The sequence below is a fragment of the Danio rerio genome, chromosome 20 (genome assembly GCF_049306965.1).
Source record: "Danio rerio strain Tuebingen ecotype United States chromosome 20, GRCz12tu, whole genome shotgun sequence".
In the NCBI taxonomy this organism is placed as follows: domain Eukaryota; kingdom Metazoa; phylum Chordata; class Actinopteri; order Cypriniformes; family Danionidae; genus Danio; species Danio rerio.
Window position 1 is genome coordinate 47,098,089 of NC_133195.1, and position 23,116 is coordinate 47,121,204.

General features: G+C 34.4%; 1 protein-coding gene across 12 annotated transcripts in view; it reads right to left on the bottom strand.

Annotated features, from left to right (window-relative positions):
* Window positions 1-1,583: 1,583 nt before the first annotated feature.
* mark3b (MAP/microtubule affinity-regulating kinase 3b) overlaps window positions 1,584-23,116 on the bottom strand; it is a 132,517-nt gene continuing 110,984 nt past the window's right edge. For 2 of the 12 annotated variants that reach the window (XR_012395688.1, XR_002456185.3), the window contains exons 13-19: window positions 21,350-21,561; window positions 19,678-19,781; window positions 17,425-17,604; window positions 14,498-14,767; window positions 10,310-10,387; window positions 6,048-6,092; window positions 1,584-3,572 (exon numbers count right to left, since the gene is read on the bottom strand). Coding sequence is in view for 8 of the 12 variants with exons in the window: in XM_009294923.5 (XP_009293198.1) it covers window positions 3,227-3,572; window positions 6,048-6,092; window positions 12,017-12,043; window positions 14,498-14,767; window positions 17,425-17,604; window positions 19,678-19,781; window positions 21,350-21,561 (1,184 nt within the window). In the remaining 4 variants the exon portion in view is untranslated. 12 annotated transcript variants of the gene reach the window in all.

Below are 23,116 nucleotides of genomic sequence, written 5' to 3' on the forward strand. Positions count from 1 at the left end.
ACAAAGCAGAGTTTTCTGTCGTTGAAATGGCAACAGCGGATTCTGACATGCTGTTAATGCTTTTGCACCCTGCGCTTTGGACTTTGTGCCTAGATCGTCAAAATAGAGCCCGGTGAGTCTAAAAGTCCTTTTGTATGAGGAACTACTTTCTTCCGCCATTTATTCACACCTGCAGCTGAACATCAGAGCAGCAGAAACTGTTGCTACTTCACAAACGTCACTTTAGAGCTAGTATTTGAATGATGCTCTAGCGTAATGTCTAAAATGATGAGAAAACAGGTGATTTTGCTGACATGTTAAGATTATAATGCTGAACAGCATGAAATGCCATCAGTCTATAGAGATTTCCCAATATTTCTCTGTTGCAATCAGGATATCACAATAATTAACCCCCCAAAAATTCAAAGCAAAGCAAACACTACCAGACTATAGTATAAATACAGCACTACAACATACAAAAGGGAGAGAGATTGAATTAGAATGTTGCTTATCAGTTTGATTTCATCAGCTGTAGTTAGAAATTAGATTGAGTTTTTCCTCCTCTTAGGGCTTAATATGTGGTCTCTGTCACCATTTTGTAGCAAAACGTCAACAGTCTTTGCTCTGCTCAGTATGACAGGCTAACGGATGCCGATGCGCAGTACCTTTAAAATGATAAATCTTTAAAATAGGCACTATCCTTATAAAAAAAAACTGCATAGATGCTATCTGAACAGCTACATTCTCACCTCAAAAAGCCTTATAAGCACATTATGTTTTCCAACAGCTGCAATATTTGTCAAACTGTAGTGAGTTTATTGATTTGCTGTCACTCTATGTGGGCGGAGTGAGGTGGCTGTATGAGTGCTGTTATTGCAGAATATTGCACAGCTGTCAGCTAATCAGATTCGAGAACCAGACAGAACTGTTATATAGACAGACAGACAGATAGACAGACAGACAGACAGATAGATGATAGATAGATAGATAGACAGATAGATAGATAGATAAATAGTTTGTATGTTTTTGCATTGTATGTGTATAGGGCGACGCGGTGGCGCAGTAGGTAGTGCTGTCGCTTCACAGCAAGAAGGTCGCTGGTTCGAGCCTCAGCTGGGTCAGTTGACATTTCTGTGGGGAGTTTGCATGTTCTCCCTGTGTTCGCGTGCGTTTCCTCCGGGTGCTCCGGTTTCCCCACAGTCCAAAGACATGTGGTATAGGTGAATTGGGTAGGCTAAATTGTCCATAGTGAATGAGTGTGTATGGATGTTTCCCAGAGATGGCTTGCAGTTGGAAGGGCATCCGCTGAGTAAAACATATGCTGGATAAGTTGGCAGTTCATTCCACTGTGGCGACCCCGGATTAATAAAGGGACTAAGCCGAAAAGAATGTGTGTGTATATAAATATACAAAGTACACATGCATATATTATGTAACTTTGTATTATGTATATATTATATATCATCCTGAAGATGTGATGGTATGAAAAACGGAGAACTTATACTTAATAAAATATAAATGTTTGACCTGTGATCACGTATATCTAAGAAATATGAACCGAGCCTTGTGAAACCCGACAGACAAAAGCCACTCTGCAAAGCACAGATTTTCAGTTGTTTTAATGGAGACACTGATTAACCTTATTCTGTGATGAGTTACATTAATTTCCATAGGTTCCGACTCTCAGCCAGACTTAGAAAAAAAAAAAACATATATCAATGTCATTGCTGCAAAACTAAGGTACATTATTTACATTCCAAAAAAAAAGCAAACAGAAACATTAAATCAAAATTATAATAATAATAACAACAGTGCCAATGGTTTTGGGATGGGAGTGAATACTGAAGGCCAGAAATGGCGAGTTGAAGTTCTGAAGTGAACTGTGTGTCCCAGAATGACTCAGCATGTGCGACTGTATGGTGCGCCCTGAGGGCCGGAGCCAAAGCACAGACATTTCAAGAGCATTTCGTCATCTCAGAAGCTTAAAAAAATACTTTTCAAGGATTTAAACTAAATACTTCAATGGAGCACAAAGGAAAACATCTCAACTCGTTCTTCAAGAGACGGCTCACTTAAAAAACTGAACAGTTGCTGCTAATTTACTCGCCCTCAGGGTGACCTTTTCTCTTTAGTATGATTAGTTGACATCGGGATCCTTTGTGATTCGTAAAATACAAGTCATTGGCTACTGGATCAAAAAACACAAAGACATAACGAAATTACTAAATTTTTCCTGATGGCACTCTGTAGCCATAAAATAATCTGTACAAGAAACTGAACATTATTTACAGCAGTTTCACAATTTGTGAACAGACCATTTGCAGAAGTTGTTGATTTAAGGTAATTATAAAGTAAATAATAAGCAGTTTCTTGCGACTGAGATAGGAGGATTGAATTTTTCTGACGATTTGATTTTTGTATGAATCACCAAAGCCATGTTCTAGGCTAAACAAGGTCTTTAAAGGTATAATAAATGGGTGATGAGATCTGTTTGGATACTGACATTCATCCAAATACCTTCCATTTATACAGTATTTGAACAAAATGAAGGCAAACATTTAATTTTTGAGGGATTCTCCATATTGGATAGCCTGAGGGCGAGTAAATTACAGCAATTTTTCATTTTGTTAGGCTGAACTATCTATTTAATGTTCCTGACATTAAGCTGATCCCATCTATAAAACAAAAAATGGGAATAATCTGACGTAGGACTGGGGGTCAAAAGAGAACTGAAAAAGCATGGGATGAAGTGTAACAATATGTGGTCCTTTATTGGGGAAAATGTGCAAATAAATGTCCTGTCCCTAAATCAGATTAGTTTTGGCATTGGGATAGAGCTGGACTGATACTGGAGCGATTAATCGTCTGGTTAAAATACACGCTTTCAGTCATTTTTGGCCCCACAGGGCATCTCTAATGCAGTAGTGCATAAACGAAAACCAAAATCTTAATAAAAATGAAGAAACGAAAGCGTCTTTTGTTTTCCTACAGTTTGAATCCATCCCACAATAATAATAATAATAATAACAATAACAACAATATTAATAATGCGTCAAAGATGCAGGAAATTATTGCCTAAGGCATGATTCTATACAATATTTTCAGTACATACTTTGTAAGTGTTTGAGGAAAACGCTCCTTGTATCTGCTACTTGTTGAAAAAGAATGTACAGCTTGATTACTCTAGTTTTGTGCCTTAGTTCATTTTTGCTGCTTTCACATTTTCATTTTATGTTTTGTTTTTTCCTTACAGCTTCAGTTCGTTGGCAATTTTGGATGCGATGTTTTTGAAAGCGATGGATGTTCCTGATATCCGCTTGAAGCGCACGCCGTTTAGCGAGAGGCGGGGCAGTTTGCACACCTCCATCTCCCATTGGACCAAACTCTCGGCGTGGCCGTCGCCGTGGACGCAGAGCAGCAGGAATCGCTCGCGCTGCTCGTAGTCGCAGTTGTTGGCGTCCAGGACTTTGCGGATCTCGCGCATCATTTCTGTGGGCTCCATGGACGAGGTGGTCTTCATGCTCCAGGTGAATCGGAGCGAGCGGGGTTTGGCGTCTTTATGTTCCTCTTTCTGATCCCCTGACACATTACGACTGAAAGAGAGAGAAAGGTAAGAGAGACAGGCATTGTTTGGTTTCAGTGTTTAATGCTAATGTCATCATGAAGGCCAGAAATGTACACAAGTCTACACTATATTCAACTTAAGTTTATTTGCATAGCGCTTTTCATAATAATTATTGCTTTACAAAAAGGTGCACATAATATCACATAAATATTATGTGTAAATATCACATAACTGCATTAAAATCAAATTCAGAATCATTACGGTTATCAGTTATCCACAACTTTATCTAACTAACTAGTAACTAATAGCTTTTAACAGTTATTATATATAAACAGCTAACCTACAGTTACACTCACCGGCCACTTTATTAGGTACACCTCAGGCAACTGTCTAAAGTCAAGCCATTTATATCTGCGAGAAATTTTCAAACGGTGCTTCATGCCTTTATAACAACACATTCAGAATACTGTAACTCTCTCTGTTTTGGCATCTCTCAGTCTTCTCTCTCATCTGCAGCTGGTAAGAATTCGGCTGCTAGACTACTTACTGGCACCCGCAGGTATGAGTCGGTAACTCCAGTTTTAGCTGCACTTCACTGGTTACCCATTAATAGAGAATTGATTTTAAAATATTATTATTCGTTTTCAAAGCCGTCTATAATCTTGCTCCTCAGTACCTTACTGACTTGCTTTGTCTGTATACCCTCTTGATCATTGAGATCTTATGATCTCAATTTACTCACCGTGCCCATAGCATGTCTTTAAATACAAGGTGATCGAGTGTTTACTGTTACTGGTCCTAAACTCAGGAACAGTCTACCAATTCAGATTAGACTTTCCCCTTCCATTTCTGTGTTCAGGTCTGTTTTGAAGACCTATCTATTTTCTCTCGCTTTAAATACTCCTTGATCATTGGTTTATTGCTTTTAGTTATCAATGTTTTTTTTTAAATATTCTGCTTCTCTGTCTTTAGTTCTCCTATGTATAGCACTTTGGTCAACCGTGGTTGTTTTTAAATGTGCTTTATAAATATATTGTATTGTATCGTATTGTAAACCTGTACACCGTAAACACAGGCATCTATGGAACAATTTTTTGTATAGTTTTGTTTTTTTGTATGAACATATCAGATTTTAATTTAGATTGACTGGGATATTTTTGTAGCGCAGTGAATCAAAGAAATTGCAAGCATAGATAAGGTTGATAATATAATAATATTAATTTAATAATGTAATATAATAAAAAATAATATCATATCATATAATATAACATAATATAATATAATATAATAATATAACATAATATGATATAATAATATAATATAATAATATAACATAATATACTATAATAATATAATATAATATAATGATAATATAATATAATAAAATAACATAACATAACACAACAATATAATATAATATAATACAATATAATATAATAAAATAATATAATATAATAATATATTATCATAATATAATATAATATAATACAATATAATATAATATAATACAATATAATATAATACAATATAATATCATAATATAACATAATATAACATAATATAATAACATAATATTTCATAATATAATAATATAATAAAATAACATAACACAACACAACAGTATAATATAATATAATACAATATAATATTATATAACATAGTATAATATAATATAATAACATAATATAATAATAAAATAACATAACATAACACAACAATTTAATACAATATAATATAATATAATATAATATAATATAATATCATATAATATAACATAATATAATAACATAATATTACATAATATAATAATAATAAAATAACATAACACAACAATATAATATAATATAATATAATATAATATAATATAATATAATATAATATAATATAATATAATATAAGAACAAAGTTTTATTTTGCATGTGATGAAATCATGATAAATCTTTGCCCAGCACTGAATATAATACGATTAAGTTGTAGTTTCTTATTCCTGCCACAAGGAGTCAGAGCAGAACAAATGGCTGCCTTTAATATGGATCTGGGATAGTTCACCCCAAAAAAGGAACATTCTGTCATCATTCACTCCTTCATTTGCTGGAGTTTCTTTCTTCACAAAGGAAGATATTCTGAAGAATGTTAAAACTGACATTCAATAGTATGTTTTATTCCTACAATATGATGTCAATGTCATTTTCCCCTCCAACATTCTTCAACACATCTTCATTTGTGTTCAACAGAAGAAAGAAACTCAAAGTTTGGAACCACTTGAGTGTGATTAAATAGTGAGGAAATGTCCATTTATTTTGGGTGATCTACCGGTTTAATCTTCATTCACAGAATAGATATTTCTGCTTCATTGGACACACATCTTTGGCTAATGATGAATTATCGAGCAATCATGCTGAATAGAGTCTAGTGAATAACATCAGGCCTAAAACTGGAATAAAAGGCAAAGAAAAGATGACTGAAAAGTCAAAAGTGTAAAAAGCAGATGTCCCGTTCTCACCTTGAGTCGTCATATCTCCCATTTCTATCGCATTCTGCCGGCACTCTTTAAACACCAGGGTGAAAAAGAAGAAAAGTAGTTTAGAGGCAAGGAAATCTGAGACTTGCTGATCAAGGAAAGACAGATAAGACAACAATAGTTGAACCAAGAAGCTGGAAAGAATATCAAAGACGGATATCATTTCCTGTGTAAGCGAAAGGAGAGGAATATTAGACATGCACTTCAAGATGACCTGTGTGGAGAGATTGGACATGGATTGACTTCCTGTAGCCTATGATTTCACTTCTTGTCCTAAATAGATTCAGTACGGAGGACATAAACTGAGCTCATTCTGTCTGCAAAGAAAGACAAGGGTTTCTCATAATGAATAAAAGATGAGCGTTTGCTTAAAAGAGAAAATTATGTGGGGCAGAGCGGGGTAAGCTGGGCCAGTTTGACTCAAGCAGTCTTCAAGGCGGGCAGAAATTAGACAGCGAAGTTAATATTGCTAATAATTAATATTTAATGCTAATTATTTTCCTTTTTAGCATAGTAATTAATATTTCAGTGAGATGAGATTAGGAATGGGTTATGATAGCTGAAACTAAAAGCATACAGCTGATGTTTATAACAAATTAAATGCTGACTAAAAATAATTTTCCTTTTTTTTAAAATTTGCAATAAATTGTGCTATTTATTTATAACAAATAATACTTTTTATTTAGTTAAAAAAACTAAAAATTATTAGAATTATTTAACTAATTAAATAAAAAAAAATATATATATTTCTTTCAGGTTAATTGTAAAACATAAAATAAAAAAATAAATAAAATCTAAAAAAATAAAAATAGTAAACTTCTTATATAGACCAAAGATGTTCAAAGTAGGACCCGCGAGACAAAGTTGGCCCAGGGTAACCTTTGATTTGGCCCACCATCCCATCTGAAAAGAAAGGGAGAATGTAGGGAAGGTGGTTGTGGCAAATGCCTTTGACAGAGATCGTCATTTCGAATTTAACTTAACCTTTTATTCATTTATTTTATTGCTGAGCTCAAAAAACAACTAAAATTAAACAGATGAATGAAATATTGTAAATGAATCAGACTTTTAAAGTGTAAAAACTGTCACTTGACACTGAGGACAATGCACAAGACATCGGCAAGCAAATAAAGGCACAGGATGGCGCAGGTCAACCAGTGTTTTCAGCAGTGAACTCCATTATGTTATGAATGTGATTGTTTATGTTTTACTGTAATACGTTCATTATAAAATGTAAAGAATTATACTGCATTCGTTAATTTGATTTAAAGCAATATTTTCTAGTTATCTTTAAACATTTGAGAATAAATTACTCATGGCTAGGCCCACACGGAATCTGTGTGCAGAAATCCACAGATTTTTTATGTATTACAGAAGTATTGGATCGGGTTTCGGTATGGGCAGATACTCAAAATTAAATGAGTCAGACTTGAGGGAGACATCCCTAATATTCAGTTTTTAAATTAGTTTCAGTAATATTACTGACTAATATGAAAACATTGATATGATTTACATACAATACAGTTTGTAAAGTCATAATTTCTGTCCTTTAGTAGCTATATAGTAGATATATTATATAAGAGACTTGCTTTGTTTACCAAATAAATGGATCTAAAAGGATTTGCATAGTAAACATTTAATAAAAGTTAAAAATGTATAATTTTTCAATTTAACATATTAAGCTTTTAGTTATGATACACTCAAAATCATTCTGCATCAATCCGCAGATTTTTTACAATATTATGCGCACAAATAGCAAAAAATGTCCGCAGATTCTGTCTGGCCCTACCCTTGGCAAATTTAACGTAATATGATCCCATATCCCTCAATCAAGCTTGGTTTTTAGCCCTTTATAAGAAAATGTTTGGGCACCTCTGATATAGACTATTTAAAAATGGCAAAACCACACACACCAAATATTCCTGCAACTTTCAGATGAAAATCTAAAGATGAAAACCTCAATTTTTGATCTGTTAATAAAAAAATAACATAGTAATTCAACACTATTGACATAACACTGGAAAGATGCTGAAAGCGCTCACTGGCAAAACTTACTCCAAACCATGTGGTTCAATTGAAAAACAAAACAAACTAATAATAATAATAATAATAATAACAACAATAATAATAATAACAATAATAACAATAATAATAATAACAATAATAATAATAACAATAATAAAAAAAATAATAATATTTCAGCTAAATTCAATAACATATATGCACTAAAATTCAAATGTTTGGTCTCACATAGAAATTAGATAATAAAACTTTAAAATTTTGTACTAAATTAATCAAAGATTATTAAATTTGTTAAATCAAAAAGTTATTTTTTTGACAGCACTTCAAATAATCACTGTATTTTTACACTTTTTATTATAATAACAAGTTGTGGGTAAAAATAAAAATAAAAGTTTCTTGAGCAATTTCTCAAGTATCAGGAGACACTAAACACAGGCAAAATGATGCTGAGAATTCTGAATTACAGGAATAAACTACATTTGAGAATGTAATCACATAGAAATAAAATTATTTTAAACTTTCATATTTTCCATTATTACAAGGTTTATTGCATATTAAAATAAACACCACATATTTTTTTCTTATTTATTTTCTTAGTATTTCGTTATAACTAAAGTTGCAAACTATAAAAATCATACTGATCCCAAACTTTTGACAGGTGTCTGATACATTGGTTTCGATATGCAAGAAATAAATAATTTTCTGATGTTCTCAGTCATAAATAGGCTGTTTCTAAATAGCCATCTGATAAATATAACATGCACCGTTTCTTACAACACTGTGCGACACATCTAATTCTCTCCTCTTTACATGACATTAATGCTATCCAGCTATAAGCGGCCATTCCTCATCCACTGTACAGAACAGAGTTGAAAGAGGGATTAGGAGAGGGCATGCACAGTGGGCAGAGAGCAGTCAGAGGACGGTACGGGACGGTGTGCAGAAGTGCTCTTATGGGTCAAAAGTACAGAGGAATGTCATCCACAACGATCAACATCAGTGTGACGGTTTTTCCCTGCTGCACTCCACAATTCTGTAAGCAATATGATAAGTTAAATGCAACTTAAGATCTCCTGATGGCATCTGTGGAGTAAAAAAAACTTTAAAAACCTCCCATCATGGACATACTCCAAATAAAATAAACCACAAATTCTCAAATTAATGACAAAGAAAAGAATGTTTTCACTAAGGCGCTCCTATTATGTTTTTTATTTCCATTTTAAATCTTTCATGCAGTGTGTAATAAAGGGTTGAAATGGCCCAAAAAAGAACAGAAATAGAAATAGATTTTTTTTTCAAATGAGTTAATTTTGATAATAATCTGTTAATATTATTAGGGATGTCCAGATCCGATCATGTGATTGGAAATTAGGCCCGATCATGTGGTTTCAGACTAAATCGGAATCGCACGTTACCTCCTCGAATATATATTCTATTGGTTAAATGCCGGCAAATAGAACACAAAAGCAGCTTGAATCGGAAAGCGTGAGTATGTCTGCGGTCTGGAGGTATTATAAAGTTGATGATGACAACATTGCCAAAGCAAACTGTGAGATATTTAAACTTGAAATTGCCTGCTGGGTGCTTTGAGTTGAGGTGATTTTGTTTATTTACTGTTGCACTAATGTCCAAAAGTGAATTATGTATGTTATTTATTGCTTGATTGTTCAAGCTACCACACAGATGTGCTCTGTTTGTTTATAAAATAAGGTGAATTAAATAAGGAACAACCTGGATCTGTTGCTTACTCTTTACGTATTATAGAAGTATTGGATCGGGTTTCGGTATCAGCAGATACTGAAACCAAATGACTCTCTGAAATCTGATCGGGACATCCCTACATATGATATTATTTATATTTAATAATTTGTTTTCAGTCAGCTAATGTCAAATTTCTCTTTCACGTTTAAAGGCATATTTGAAGTTAAAAAAACTAGGACTCTAATATATCACAACAGGAGCACTATAAAGTGTAATCAAACAAACTTCTGGATGACAAAGTTCAAAAAGCATAGAAAAGCAGACTGTAATATGCTGATGTCATAACAGCACTAGCGGGAATAAAAGCGCTGGGATTGCCATCTGTAGGAACAATAACGCCTGGGTCAGAAAGGAGGAGCTGGAATCAGAAAATCCTGGGCAAACGCTACTTCTAGAGGTGGATTCTGGAGCAGGAGGGCTGAAATGGGAAAGGGTGCTTTGTCAAAAGGCAATCATGGTACCTTAACTCCAGAAATCCTGTAAAGAACCCTCAATCGCCACATCTGTCAGCTGCTAAATTAAGAGCCCAGTAGGGTGGCCTGAATTACACACAAATCGCAGGAGATTTACTGATTTCCTCTACGACTTTTTGATGGATATACAGTAAATCTCACAAGGAGCAGGCCCATGCTATATTTCACACTAAAATGAACAGAAAATAAATAAGTAAATAAATAAATATGGGACCATTGGTAATTATAGCACAATATTATGACAAATTAAGCATATTGTTCTGCCAAACATACATTCTAATACAGAAAAGTTTTATCACTTAGAAAGAAAACATTAAATGAAAAATTTAATGTGTTGAGGCTGAATATAAATATATTAAATATATATGAAGAGTTTAGATGCAAAAACCGTCTGAAATTTTCATCTAAAAGTAGCATTTTCTTAGGCTGTTGTGTGTATATATTCAGTAATTTTACCCTTAGTGCAAATAATAGGTTATTTTCAATACCTTTAAAGTGAAATAACTGAACATAAACAAACAAGGCTGAGAAAAACGCAAATTTTAGAGTACAATTTCTGACGAAACTTAAAGGTTTTGGCATCTGAACTCTTCATATATAATAAGTATTTGTAATTATTTAACTAATTAAATTACATCAGAATATTATCTTACAATTGAAATGTATTTTATACAACCCTAAATCAGAAAAAGTTGGGAAAGTTTGGAAACGCAAATAAAAAAGAAAGTAGTGACATATTAATATTAAATAATATATATATATATATATATATATATATATATATATATATATATATATATATATATATATATATATATATATATATAATTTTAATAAAAAAAGAAATCTTGTGTTTTGAAGAAAAAATCTAATTATGTAGGGAAAGCAATGCACCATGATACCAAATTGAACCGAATCGATGGCATGATAATCGTAACCAAACCAAACCAAACCGTGAGACCAGTGTAGGTTCACACCCATACCTACTTTCCTGACTTTTGTCAAACTAAAGATGTGAAAACAGACAGGTCGGGACTGCAGGCAGGCCATATTTAAATACTGTCCCAACTTTTTCTGATTTGAGGTTGTATTTATTAATCAAAAATTATAAAAACAAAAAACAAAAAAAAACAAAAAACAAAAAAAAAACCTAAAAAAAAGAGAAATGTGGAGGAAAACATGCTTAATAGTTATAAAAATATGTCAGACTGCAAACCATATCAGTCCAATATATAACTGATTTCACTGTGAAATGTGAGATTAAGTAGCATATTGTCACAGAGAGGACAAAAACATGACTTGTATCCAGTGGTTTGGATCCTTCATTGAACTATTGATGCCACTACTGTAAGCTGCAGTTTATTAACTATTGATTAAAATACACACACACACTCTTCAGCACAGATAGAAGACGTGAATGAGAAATAAGGCTCTAATGTTTAAAGCTGTAAGAAACTAATGAATCTACAGTGCTCAGCTGTAACCTGTGACGGGACATGCATGTGTGATTAGTAATGTCTGCTCATCAGAAACCAGCAGGCATGCTCAGTCGCACTGCGATAAAGAGACAGCAGTTGTGTGTGTTTCAAAGGTGAGTGACAAGCCATTAATCTGAAACCTCTCCACACTAGGGTTAAGAGTTAAATGGCATATTTGGGTGCTAGATAACTGCACACAGCCCGTCGAGGGTCCTACCTTTTAGAAAACCTGAATGACATATTTCTACAAAAGAAACAGAAAACAGAGGCATGGCTCAACATCCAGAGCAGATGCAAAGTCAGAAAACAATTAATTCATGTCACTGATAACATCTGATGTTGTCGTAAAGTTGAAATTGTTAGCCCTTCTGTGAAATTTTAATTCTTCTAAAAATATTTACCAATTGTTGCATAATGGAGAGAACACATTATTAAACATAATAGTTTTAATAACTCATTTCTAATAACTGATTTATTTTATCTTTGCCATGATGACAGTAAATAATATTTGACTGGATATTTTTCACGATACTAGTATTCAGCTTAAAGTGACATTTAAAGGCTTAACTAGGTTATGTTAACTAGACAACTGAGGGTATAGGAAAGTTATTGGATGATAGTGGTTTGTTCTGTAGACTATCAAAACAAAGTTTTTAAAGGGGCTAATAATATTGACCATAATATTGTTTGAAAAAAAAAATGTAAAAAAATATATTATAGGAAATATTAATTTGAGATATATTTAAAAAAAGAAAACAAATTTCACAGAAGGGCTAGTAATTTTGACTTCATCTGTAAATACAACCCTGATTCTGGAAAATTCTAGAGGTTTTGTGAATTCAATAAAATCAAGAATCTGAGATTTGTAAAATCTCTTTAAATATTATTTTATTTATTAAACGGTACACATAAAAAGATTCACAGGGTTTTCACTGACAACCTAAAATATAAACACATTTCAAGTTTGATGGGGTCAACACACTCCCAAAAAAAGTTGGGAGTGAGGCAAAAAAGCTTTTTTTTTTAAGTTAAAAAAAAAAAAAAAAAAAAAAAAACGCCAGATATCCTCATTTTTGTTTTAAATTTAGTTTTTTAAACAGTCAATTTATTTGGTATAAACAACAAAATAAACCAATTTATTTGGTCAGTGTAAATCTTGTTTTTGTACTTTCGTCAATTTAATACAGGTTAGAGAGATTTTTTTAAATGTCTCGAATTCTTGATTTAGGTTGCATTTTACCAAAACACCCCCCTACTTTTCCAGAACTATTTTTTTTCATGCCAAGCACAACACTAATACTTGTATAATAATAAAGGACTGTGAAAAAAAATGTTCCTGATATTTTCTAAATGCAACGTTATTCTCTCTGGAATCGATTCAGAGCTTAGTTTAGAACAGCAGATGATGCTCTAGGCTAGTTTTTAGCAGCAGAAGGCACTCTAGGCTTGTTTTGAACAACAGACGATGATCTAGGCTAGTTTTTAACAGCAGATGGCGTTTGAGGCTAGTTTTGAACAGTAGACGGCGCTCTAGGTTAGTTTTGAACAGCCAATGGAGCTCTAGGCTAGCTCTAAACAGCAGACTGCGGTTTAGGCTAGTTTTGAACAGCAGACAGCAAATTAGACAGATTTTAAACAGCAGATGGCGCTCTAGGCTAGTTTTGAATGGCAGATGGCAATTTAAGCGAGTTTTGAACAGCAGACTGTGCTCTAGGCTAATTTTTAAAAGCAAATGGTGCTCTAGGCTAATTTTTAAAAGCAAATGGTACTCTAGGCTAATTTTGAACAGCAGATTGAGCTCTAGGCTATTGAACAGCAGATGGTGCTCAAGGCTATTGAACAGCAGATGGCGCTCAAGGTTATTGAACAGCAGATGGCGCTCTAGGTTAGTTTTGAACAGCAGATGGCGCTCTAGGTTAATTTTGAACAGCAGACAGCGAATTAGACAGACTTTGAACAGCTGTTGAACTCTAGGCTAGGTTTGAACAGCAGAGGCCGCTCTAGGCTAGGTTTGAACAGTAGATGTAACTCTAGGCTAGGTTTGAACAGCAGAGGGCGATCTAGGCTAGGTTTAAACAGCAGAGGGCGCTCTAGGCTAGGTTTGAACAGCAGAGGGCGCTCTAGGCTAGGTTTGAACAGCAGAGGGCGCTCTAGGCTAGGTTTGAACAGCAGAGGGCGCTCTAAGCTAGGTTTGAACAGCAGATGTAGCTCTAGGCTAGGTTTGAACAGCAGAGGGCGCTCTAGGCTAGGTTTGAACAGCAGATGTAGCTCTAGGCTAGGTTTGAACAGCAGAGGGCGCTCTAGGCTAGGTTTGAACAGCAGATGTAGCTCTAGGCTAGGTTTGAACAGCAGAGGGCGCTCTAGGCTAGGTCTGAACAGCAGATGTAGCTCTAGGCTAGTTTTGAACAGCAGTGGGCGCTCTAGGCTGGGTTTGAACAGCAGATGGAGATCTAGTCTAGTTTTGAACAGCTCATGGTGATTTGTAAAGCGTACAGCGTCATCTGCTGTTAAAAACCAAGCTCAAAATCGATTCATGAGAGAATAGCGATGCATTTTGAAAATCTCAGAATCAATGCAGAATTAATTTCTGGAATGATTTTCCCCATAGCTCTAGCAAATAAACACTTTCCCTTCCTTTTCTGAAAATAGATTTCCTTGGGGATAGCTGCTGTAATGAGGGTTTAAGTGTGTGTTTTACCTGCGTGTGAGTTTGGATGTGAGCTTGGTGAAAAGGTTTGTTGATCCACGGCTCCGGGACTGTGACAGTGGCGTGGCGTCGTGTGATAATGTTGGAGAAGCTGGAGGTCCATTGTATGTGGCGGTGCGTCTCTCTCTCAGTTGTCCTCCATGGAATGTGCTGCGGCTCAGAGTTCCTCTAGGGAAACGCAGGCGGTCTGGTGGAGTCGCACTGCTAATGCTGTGGGTGGAGGAACCAGGGTTTCGCTGACTCGTCTGAGCCGTGCTCGTACTAAACAGAGAAGAGGGTAAAGTCACAACCTGCACTGTTAACAATTTCCTGTAGAAGCTGTTTGCCAGTAACTTACTATAAATCATTTACAGCTTAAATACTGTATTAATGTTGATGTATATGTATTTTAAGTATTATTTATCTACACTGTATATTTTCACAGTACAACTTTAAAATACATTAACATACTGCATATCTGTCCGACAGTTCATATTACAGTAAATACTCTGTAATTTACAAGAATTGTTAACAGTGTGACTAAAAAACTAAACTATTGGGTAAATGATGCCGTAATGTATGACTAAACCTAGTTTATTTTTGGTGACCGAAATAAAGCTGAAATACAAAATAAATAAAAAGACAAATCTAAATATTTATAAATAATATAACAGAGCATATACATAAAACTACCATCACACTGAAATTAAAAACAAATTTTAGATAAAAAATAAGTTGATGGACTCGAATCTAAATAGAGTAATGTATGACTAAATCTAATCTATTTTTGTAATCAAAATAAAACTGAAACACAATGTAAATAAAAAAGGGAAATCTAAATATAATTAGTATAACATACCATATAAATAAAACTTAAGTCACGCTGAAACTAAAAACAAATATTAGATGAAAAATAAGTTGATGGACTAAAATCTAAATAGAGAAATGAATGACTAAAACTAATATTTTTTTTAAATGGAAATAAAGCTGAAATACAATAAAAATAATAAAGTAAAACCAAAATATTCACAAATAATATAACAGACCATATAAATGAAACTAAATTCACACTAAAATTTAGTACAAATATTAGGTGAAAATCAGATGAGGTACTAAAATGTAAATATATATATATATATTTTTAAAGTTATATTAAAAAATAAATTAATTAATTAATAAATAAAATAATAATAGTAAAAAAAAAAATAAAAAAAAAAAAATCACAAGATAAACAATTGCTAAAAAACAAAACAAAAATAAAAGTAAAAATCTATAAGATAAATACTTGATCAGTATGTAATTAGGCCATGAATTTTCCAGTCAATTAAAATAACTTTACATTTTACCATTTAACATTACAGTAACATTTTGTTACTGTTACTTTTTTTTTTTTTTTACTTGCAGTGGTGGAAAGAGTACTAAAAAAAAATCATACTCAAGTAAAAGCACCATTATTTGCCTAAAAATGTAGTGCAAGTAGAGTAAAAGTATCTGTTGTAAATATTACTCAAAGTATGAGTAAAAAGTAGCCCTTTCCAAAGTACTCAAGAGCAGTGAGTATTACTCTGTAAAAAGCTGATGCATTTGCATGTAATTTGTGGATGTGTGTAAACGTAACATTCTGTAGTGCATTTAGTTATTGTCCAGCAGGCACACAACGTCATAAAGCTTTAATATTAGGTTAGACTAAGGTTGTGACAACAGGTGACCAAAATTTTTATGTCTAGTTGTCAGTGTGTAAGGACAACATTATTTTGATGTCCAATAAGGATGTCAAATGACGTTGATAATTGGTCAATTTTAGATTGTTAGAAAGTGATCAAAATCCAACGTCAAGCCAACATCTTAAACCAGCGTTATATTGACGTCAGATACTGACATTTATTCGTCAGATATGGCATTCGAAATCCAACGTCTGATTGACGTCATAGTGGTCAAGCTGTAACATCATTAGACGTTGATATTTGGTTGGTTTCAGGTTGGACATTTAGGTTGGCCTGACGTTGAGTTCTGACCCGTCAACCCGATTTTCATTTTCAAACAAAATGCAACGTCCCAATGACGTTAGAGTACAACGTCAATCTGACGTCATGTTGACGTCTTGTGCCTGCTGGGTGTTTACGGCCATTTCGGTCATCATACAGTAAACATCTGTAATCTTCTCATAAGTGACATGCATGTAAACAGTCTCTGGGTCCTTGCGTCTTCTTGGGACACTTTTAATGCTTCCAAACAATTTGCTGCAATTATAAATCATCATGTCTTGAGGTAGTTCATTATGATGTGATTTACCTTCTGTGTGATTTGACTGGACAGGAATCACAGGACAGATTTTTAAAAAATTAAGTAGTGACTGCAAGTTGAAGGAAAGTAGGAGTAAAAGTACCAATATAGCACTAAAAATGTACTCAAGTGAGAGTAAAAGTACACATTTATAAAACTACTAAGTAAATTCCAATTCCTGAGAAAAACTACTCAAAAACTACAGTCATTTGAGTATTTGTAATTAGTTATTTTACACCACTGGTTACTTGTTACATATTGAAGTCACTTATTGTACTTCAAACAATAATTACAAACACAATCCTGACATAACCATAATGTAATCCTACACGCCCTAAAATATGAATCAAACCAACACAACAAAACATCTAAACAGTTCATCCGCTAGTAGTCAATCACTAGGCTAATGAAGTCTAAATCCTATATTAGTGGGTTTGATACGAGGAAGTTAGTTAGCGATTTGAATGGGAGGATGCGGGAACTCCTTAGGAATGGTAAACTCCTCGACGGTCCTCCGGTAACATCTATAGGGAAGAACCGAGGATGTTGGGAAACCAGAGATGCAGACAGCGGAGGTCAGAGGGCGTTAGACAGGAGTAATTGGGCGATGGAAGAGACACACTAAGATTAGAGACAGACGCTGAACTGGGGTTTACTTGGGCCTGAAGAGGTCTGCGCTGGCGTCTGAGGTTGGCAGGGTGGCGCGGCAGGTGTGTCCTGAGGCTGACAGGGATGCGGCCTTTTGGTGGCGCAGACGGACTGAGGCTGATGAACTGGCCAGAGCCACGGCGTACGCTGTCGGACTTGTGCTGACACATCCTGACATTTCACTCAGGCTGGCCAACGGCAGGCGAGCAAATACACAGCAGTAGTTTGGATCAGATATGGTACATACAGTTGAAGTCACAATTATTAGCCAAACTGAATACTAATATCTTAAAGAGCCCATATTATGGGTTTTTGAAAATTCCCCTCCATGTAGTGTGTAACACAGCAGTAAGTGAAGTGAAGTATCCAGCTAAGGCTTAAATCTGTTAGTGTACAGTGTTTAAAACTGTTGATTCATCTATAAAAGAGTCGACTCATAGTGCTTCAAACGAGTTGAAGCACTATGATACCGATTATGATACGACTTGATACCGATTCATTAGGTGTTTCGCCATGACGTACGAACGAAACCAAGTTATTCACGTGCACGCGCAAACCCGGGAGATTTCAAACCTGAGGCCCCGCCCTCTGGCGCAGAAACCCAGACACACACACATACACACACACCCACACACACACACACACACACAAACATGCCAGTCGATTGAAGTCACACTGCAGATGGATATATTGAGTCTCTACCCAAAGATGAAACCTCAGCATTATAGCCAAGCAGTTGGAAACTACTGGAAACTTCTGGAAACTACATGCTACAAAGTATACTTCATCAGCGTTTGTTAAAGGAAGGATCAGTAAAGAGTAACTTACTGATGGACGTCAGGATGGATTTTTCTTCCTCCATTTCTCAAGTGTAAGTACGTGCGATTAAAGTTGCCTCATTGACTCGAGCTTGCAGATGTATTTAGTTGTGATTTGTTAATTGTAACCGCGTGTACTGTATCAGGTTATCTGGCTATATTCTCTTATCGCGTGCAAAGTCACGTTAAAAACGCGACGCGTGATGCTTTGTTAACGGAGCTCCGTGGACGAGGAGTAGTGTGTGTGTCTGTGTGTGCGTGTGCGCGCGCTGTTCTCCGGAGTTGTGTGTGTTTGTGTGTGTGTGTGCGCGCGCGCGTTGTCGTCCAGAGCAGGGTTAAGTGCGTGTGTGTGTGTGTGTGTCTGTGAAAAGAGCAGAGTGAGAAGCTAGGAGATCTCCTCAACTGTTTTTGGAGTTTTTGCTCAATAAAATAGTCAGTCGCCTGAATTTTCAAGTCCATCGTCTGTATTTACATTGACCCACTAGCAGCTAAAATCCACGCCTACACTATCGAGCGTGTATGAACTGTGATTACTTTTATATTGCTGATTAGCTGTTTGCCATTTCACTCTCTGACTGAAGGCAGTCGACCAATCGCAACAGACTGTCATTGGTCCAATCAGCGCAGATTAGCTTCGCGCTAAGGAGGGGTTTGGGAACAAATGAATCCCTGAACGATTCATACAGGAGTCGCTGGGATAATTAGGTAAAAATAAATGCAGATTATAAGACCACGAAAGTGTTTTTTGAACTTGCATGCATATTAAACTGTTGTTGGAGTCCCTTACAACCAAGATATGACCCTATTTCATGTATAATATGGGCTCTTTAAAAAATATCTAGACAAATATTTTGTACTGTCATCGTGGCAAATTAGTTATTAAAGCTATTATGCTTAGAAATGTGTTGAAGAGATCTTCTTTCCGTTTAACAGAAATTGGGGGAAAATAAACAAAGGGGGCTAATAATTCTGACATCAACTGTATACATGTACAATTTTTGCATTTAAACAAAAACTATGATTATAGATGAAGTTTAAATACCATCTGGCTTAAAATCCTAGGGCGTTTCAACAGCACATCCTGTAACGTTTCACACTGATGTAGTTTTATAGTGTTGTTTTTGACAACTTCTAAAGTGGTCAGAAATATTTTTGATCTTGTTTACATATGTATTTATTTAGCATCATACACTTCTGACTCCATCAACAAATATGCATCGTAATACCAGGTATAAACAGGGCATAAAAGGGGGGGTCTCACACTTTGGGCTTAATTTAAATTACTTGATTTAATAAAACAAAGCTCCACAAACTTCTGAACAGTTTCTCATTCGAGGATGAAACGTTGCTCCTTGTAGTAAGTTTCTTCCCCTGTAAATCAGTGATGATGTTCAAAAGTAAAAGGCAGATTTACAGCCTTTGGCCTGAAGTGAGGGGACTCACCTGTTCTCTTTGCCGTTCTGGATGACGGAGTGCCGGTCGGTTGCGTTTCTCTCACTACACACATACGTGTTTCTCCTGGTCATGCCGCTGGACACTGAATTGTTCTGTAGAAACACATTGTAGTGTCTTAATTGGTCATGCAATGAATGAAAATATAATGGAAAAGTTTAATTTGGTGTTCAAGGACATTAAAACCAGCGTTTGAACCGCATTACAATCATTAACACATTATCACATTTACTCATTTTTAAAGACTTTTGAATCAAAAGTAGCAAAGCACAACGCTATTGTAATCAATGGGTCTTTTGAATTAGTTGTAATGTTTATGTTTTGATTTATGCACTCATTTTATTATTTGTTTCATTGGTTTTAAATTAACCTTCATTTCAGTTATACTCATTTTGATAAGCAAGTAAAAGTAAGTTAACATCAGAAATGTTGCCTTTGGAGCTAAAATACCCTTAAGATGGTGAAATCTTACTTTATTATTATTTAATTTTAAATAACATTGTTTTCATGGCTTGACTTCTAGCCATTGACTTTCAAATGATTTAGTTTTCCTACTGTGGAAGTCATTTTAAGTTTTTCTTTTTTTCTTTTATGTTTTCCGTTTTTATTTGTCGTTTTTCTTATTTTGTTTTATTTGATGTTGTTCTTATTTAATTACATTTTTGCATTTTAACAAACTATGATTATAGATGAAGCTTATATTACATCTGGCTTTAAAGGCCAGTGCACTTGATATGTTTCTTATTTTATGTTTTTCCTACTTAATTTAATTACATTTTATTAAAGGTTTATTTAAATAACAAAACGTTTTCATGGCTTGACTTCATTGACTTCCTACTCTTTCAATTGGTTTCCAATTTTTAACTCACAAATGTTTGAAACCACTTGAGGGTGACATGTAATAGTATATATATATATATATATATATATATATATATATATATATATATATATATATATATATATATATATATATATATATATATGGTTTAAATCAGAATTATAAGCCCCAATTTGATTTTTTTTCTTTTTTTTCTTATTTCCAAAATGATGTTTAACAGAGCAAATAAATTTTCACAGTATGTCTGATAATATTTTTTCTTTTGTAGAAAGTCTTATTTGTTTTATTTCAGCTAGAATAAGAGCAGTTTTAGTTTTTTTTAAAAACAATTTAAGGCCAAAACTATTAGCCCCTTTAAGCTGTAGTTTCCTATAGTCTACAGAACAAACCATCGTTATAAAATAATTTGCCTAATTACATCAACCTGCCTAGTTAGCCTAATTAACCTAGTTTAGCCTTTAAATGTCAATTTAAGCTGTATAGAAGTGTCTTGAAAAATACTATTTACTGTCATCATGTCAAAGATAAAATAAATCAGTTATTTGAAATGAGTTATTAAAACTATTAAATTTATATTACTTATATATATATATATAATGTATTATTTTTTTTTTCCATGCCATGTCAGGATCTTAGACTACTTTCGTGGCAATTAATTTTCAATAAAAACAAGTATCTTGATTGTGAATAATGATGAGTAAATATTTACATATTTAATTTTAGTAAAAAAAAAATTGGAATGAATATCCTTTTAACTATAACCCCATTGCTTCAACCTCTCTTCAATAATTTCTGGAAAGCTGTTTGGTGGCAGTAACTCACCCCAGGGGCACCGGCGCTCTTTTTGCGGTCAGGAATGTCGGCCTTGTTGGGGTTGTTGGCGTTGCCCAGCATGGGGCTCGCTGGAGCCATCCCACGGCTGCCAGATGAGCTGGACTTGCGTGCCTGAGCACTGCCCTCCTCTTTATGCTCACTTTCTGCTGAAGTGGTCTGACTTCTCTTAGGGTAACCCACCGAGGGAATGGTGGGACCAGCTGTGGATGGAGAGGGATAGAGATTAGAAGGACAAACACCTCATAAAAACCTTAGGTCAAGTCATCTTTATTAATATAGCATGTTATACAGTAGTGCAGACCAGTCAAAATTGGGTTGTAAAAATTCAGGATTCAGAGCTGGCATAGGAAGTCTGATGATCGACATATAGCAATAATTGAAAGCAAGTGAATGCGGCCATTTTAATATTCATTTCAATGCGCTTTCAAGCCTAAATAAGACCAAAGCTTATAGAAAGATTAAAAATATGAGAAATAAGGAAAAATTCTTAAACAGGATGAAAGTGGGATAACATGGTAAAATATGGGAGAAGCCAAGCAAAAATTGACAGGTATGCAATACTGATTCTTTTAAAGGCAGTGTCATGGTAATAAACAGTACAATACAAGAGCAGGACTGCTTCCCAATTTCACTCTTCATATCAAAAGTAAAATCATTATATGTATTTTGCCTTGCTGCATTTATGATTGTAAATATTACATAAATTTGTAATTGAAATGTGCAATATATTCTTTCTTAGATACAGTTCATATGTTCTCCATAATGTTGTGGCAAAATTTCCCTTATGTTATCAAAAAATGATATCAAAAATCTATATTTGATATTTATTATGTTGCATAAATTTTAGAAATTCCAATATTGTGCATGGCAACACTACCATTTGAGAGAATTCTGACTATTTTATTACATTAATTTAGTCTTAAATACTTTAATTAACATTTTAAGGACCTGCTGGGGCTTTTGAAAGATTCATTCATAAATAGGGTGAAACGCTTTCACTGTCCAACGCTGCCAAATCAATGACACAAATGTCATCAAATAGGATACAGGCATTTCTCTCAAAAGACAGCAGTCTCTTTATTCAGTTCAATGTTGAATCCCTTCAATTTACTTACTGTGAAAGTTAATCAATTATGAAATCCATTAATTTCAGCTTTAAAAAGACAATAGTGTTATTAATTTACATTTCAGTTCAATGTTAATTCAGTTTTTTTAATTTTTAAAGGGATAATTCACCCAAAAATTAAAAATCCAAAAAAAGCAGGTGCATTTTGGAATCAACTTGTCTTCTTTCAGCTCGGCTATGGCCCTTGTACAGCCTTGGCCACTTCAACCACTCCCCTCCAGCCTTCCCTATGCAATTATTTCTCCAAGCATGCACTTCTGGAAAACGTAGATCTTCTTCTATACCGTCTAGCCACCTGTTCCGTGGCCTTCCAGGACGTCTCCTTCCTTTCGGCTTTAGCTTGTACACTTTCTTAACTGCTCTCTGCTCAGGCAATCTGTCTAAGTGGCCTAGCCATTTTAACCTGTTCCTCTTTATTTCTGTGACCAGGCTTGAATCACCATACAGGTCATTCACCTTGGCCACAAACTGGTTCATAGATCCTCTCAAGATTATTTTCTCCCAGGCATTGAGAAGCAGTTCATCTCGAGCTGAAATCAACTTTCTTCGAGTTTTAAACAGGATTGTATTACATGTATTTCTGGTGTTTGACTTTTATTGGGATGTAATAGTATGTAGAGAGAAAGTGA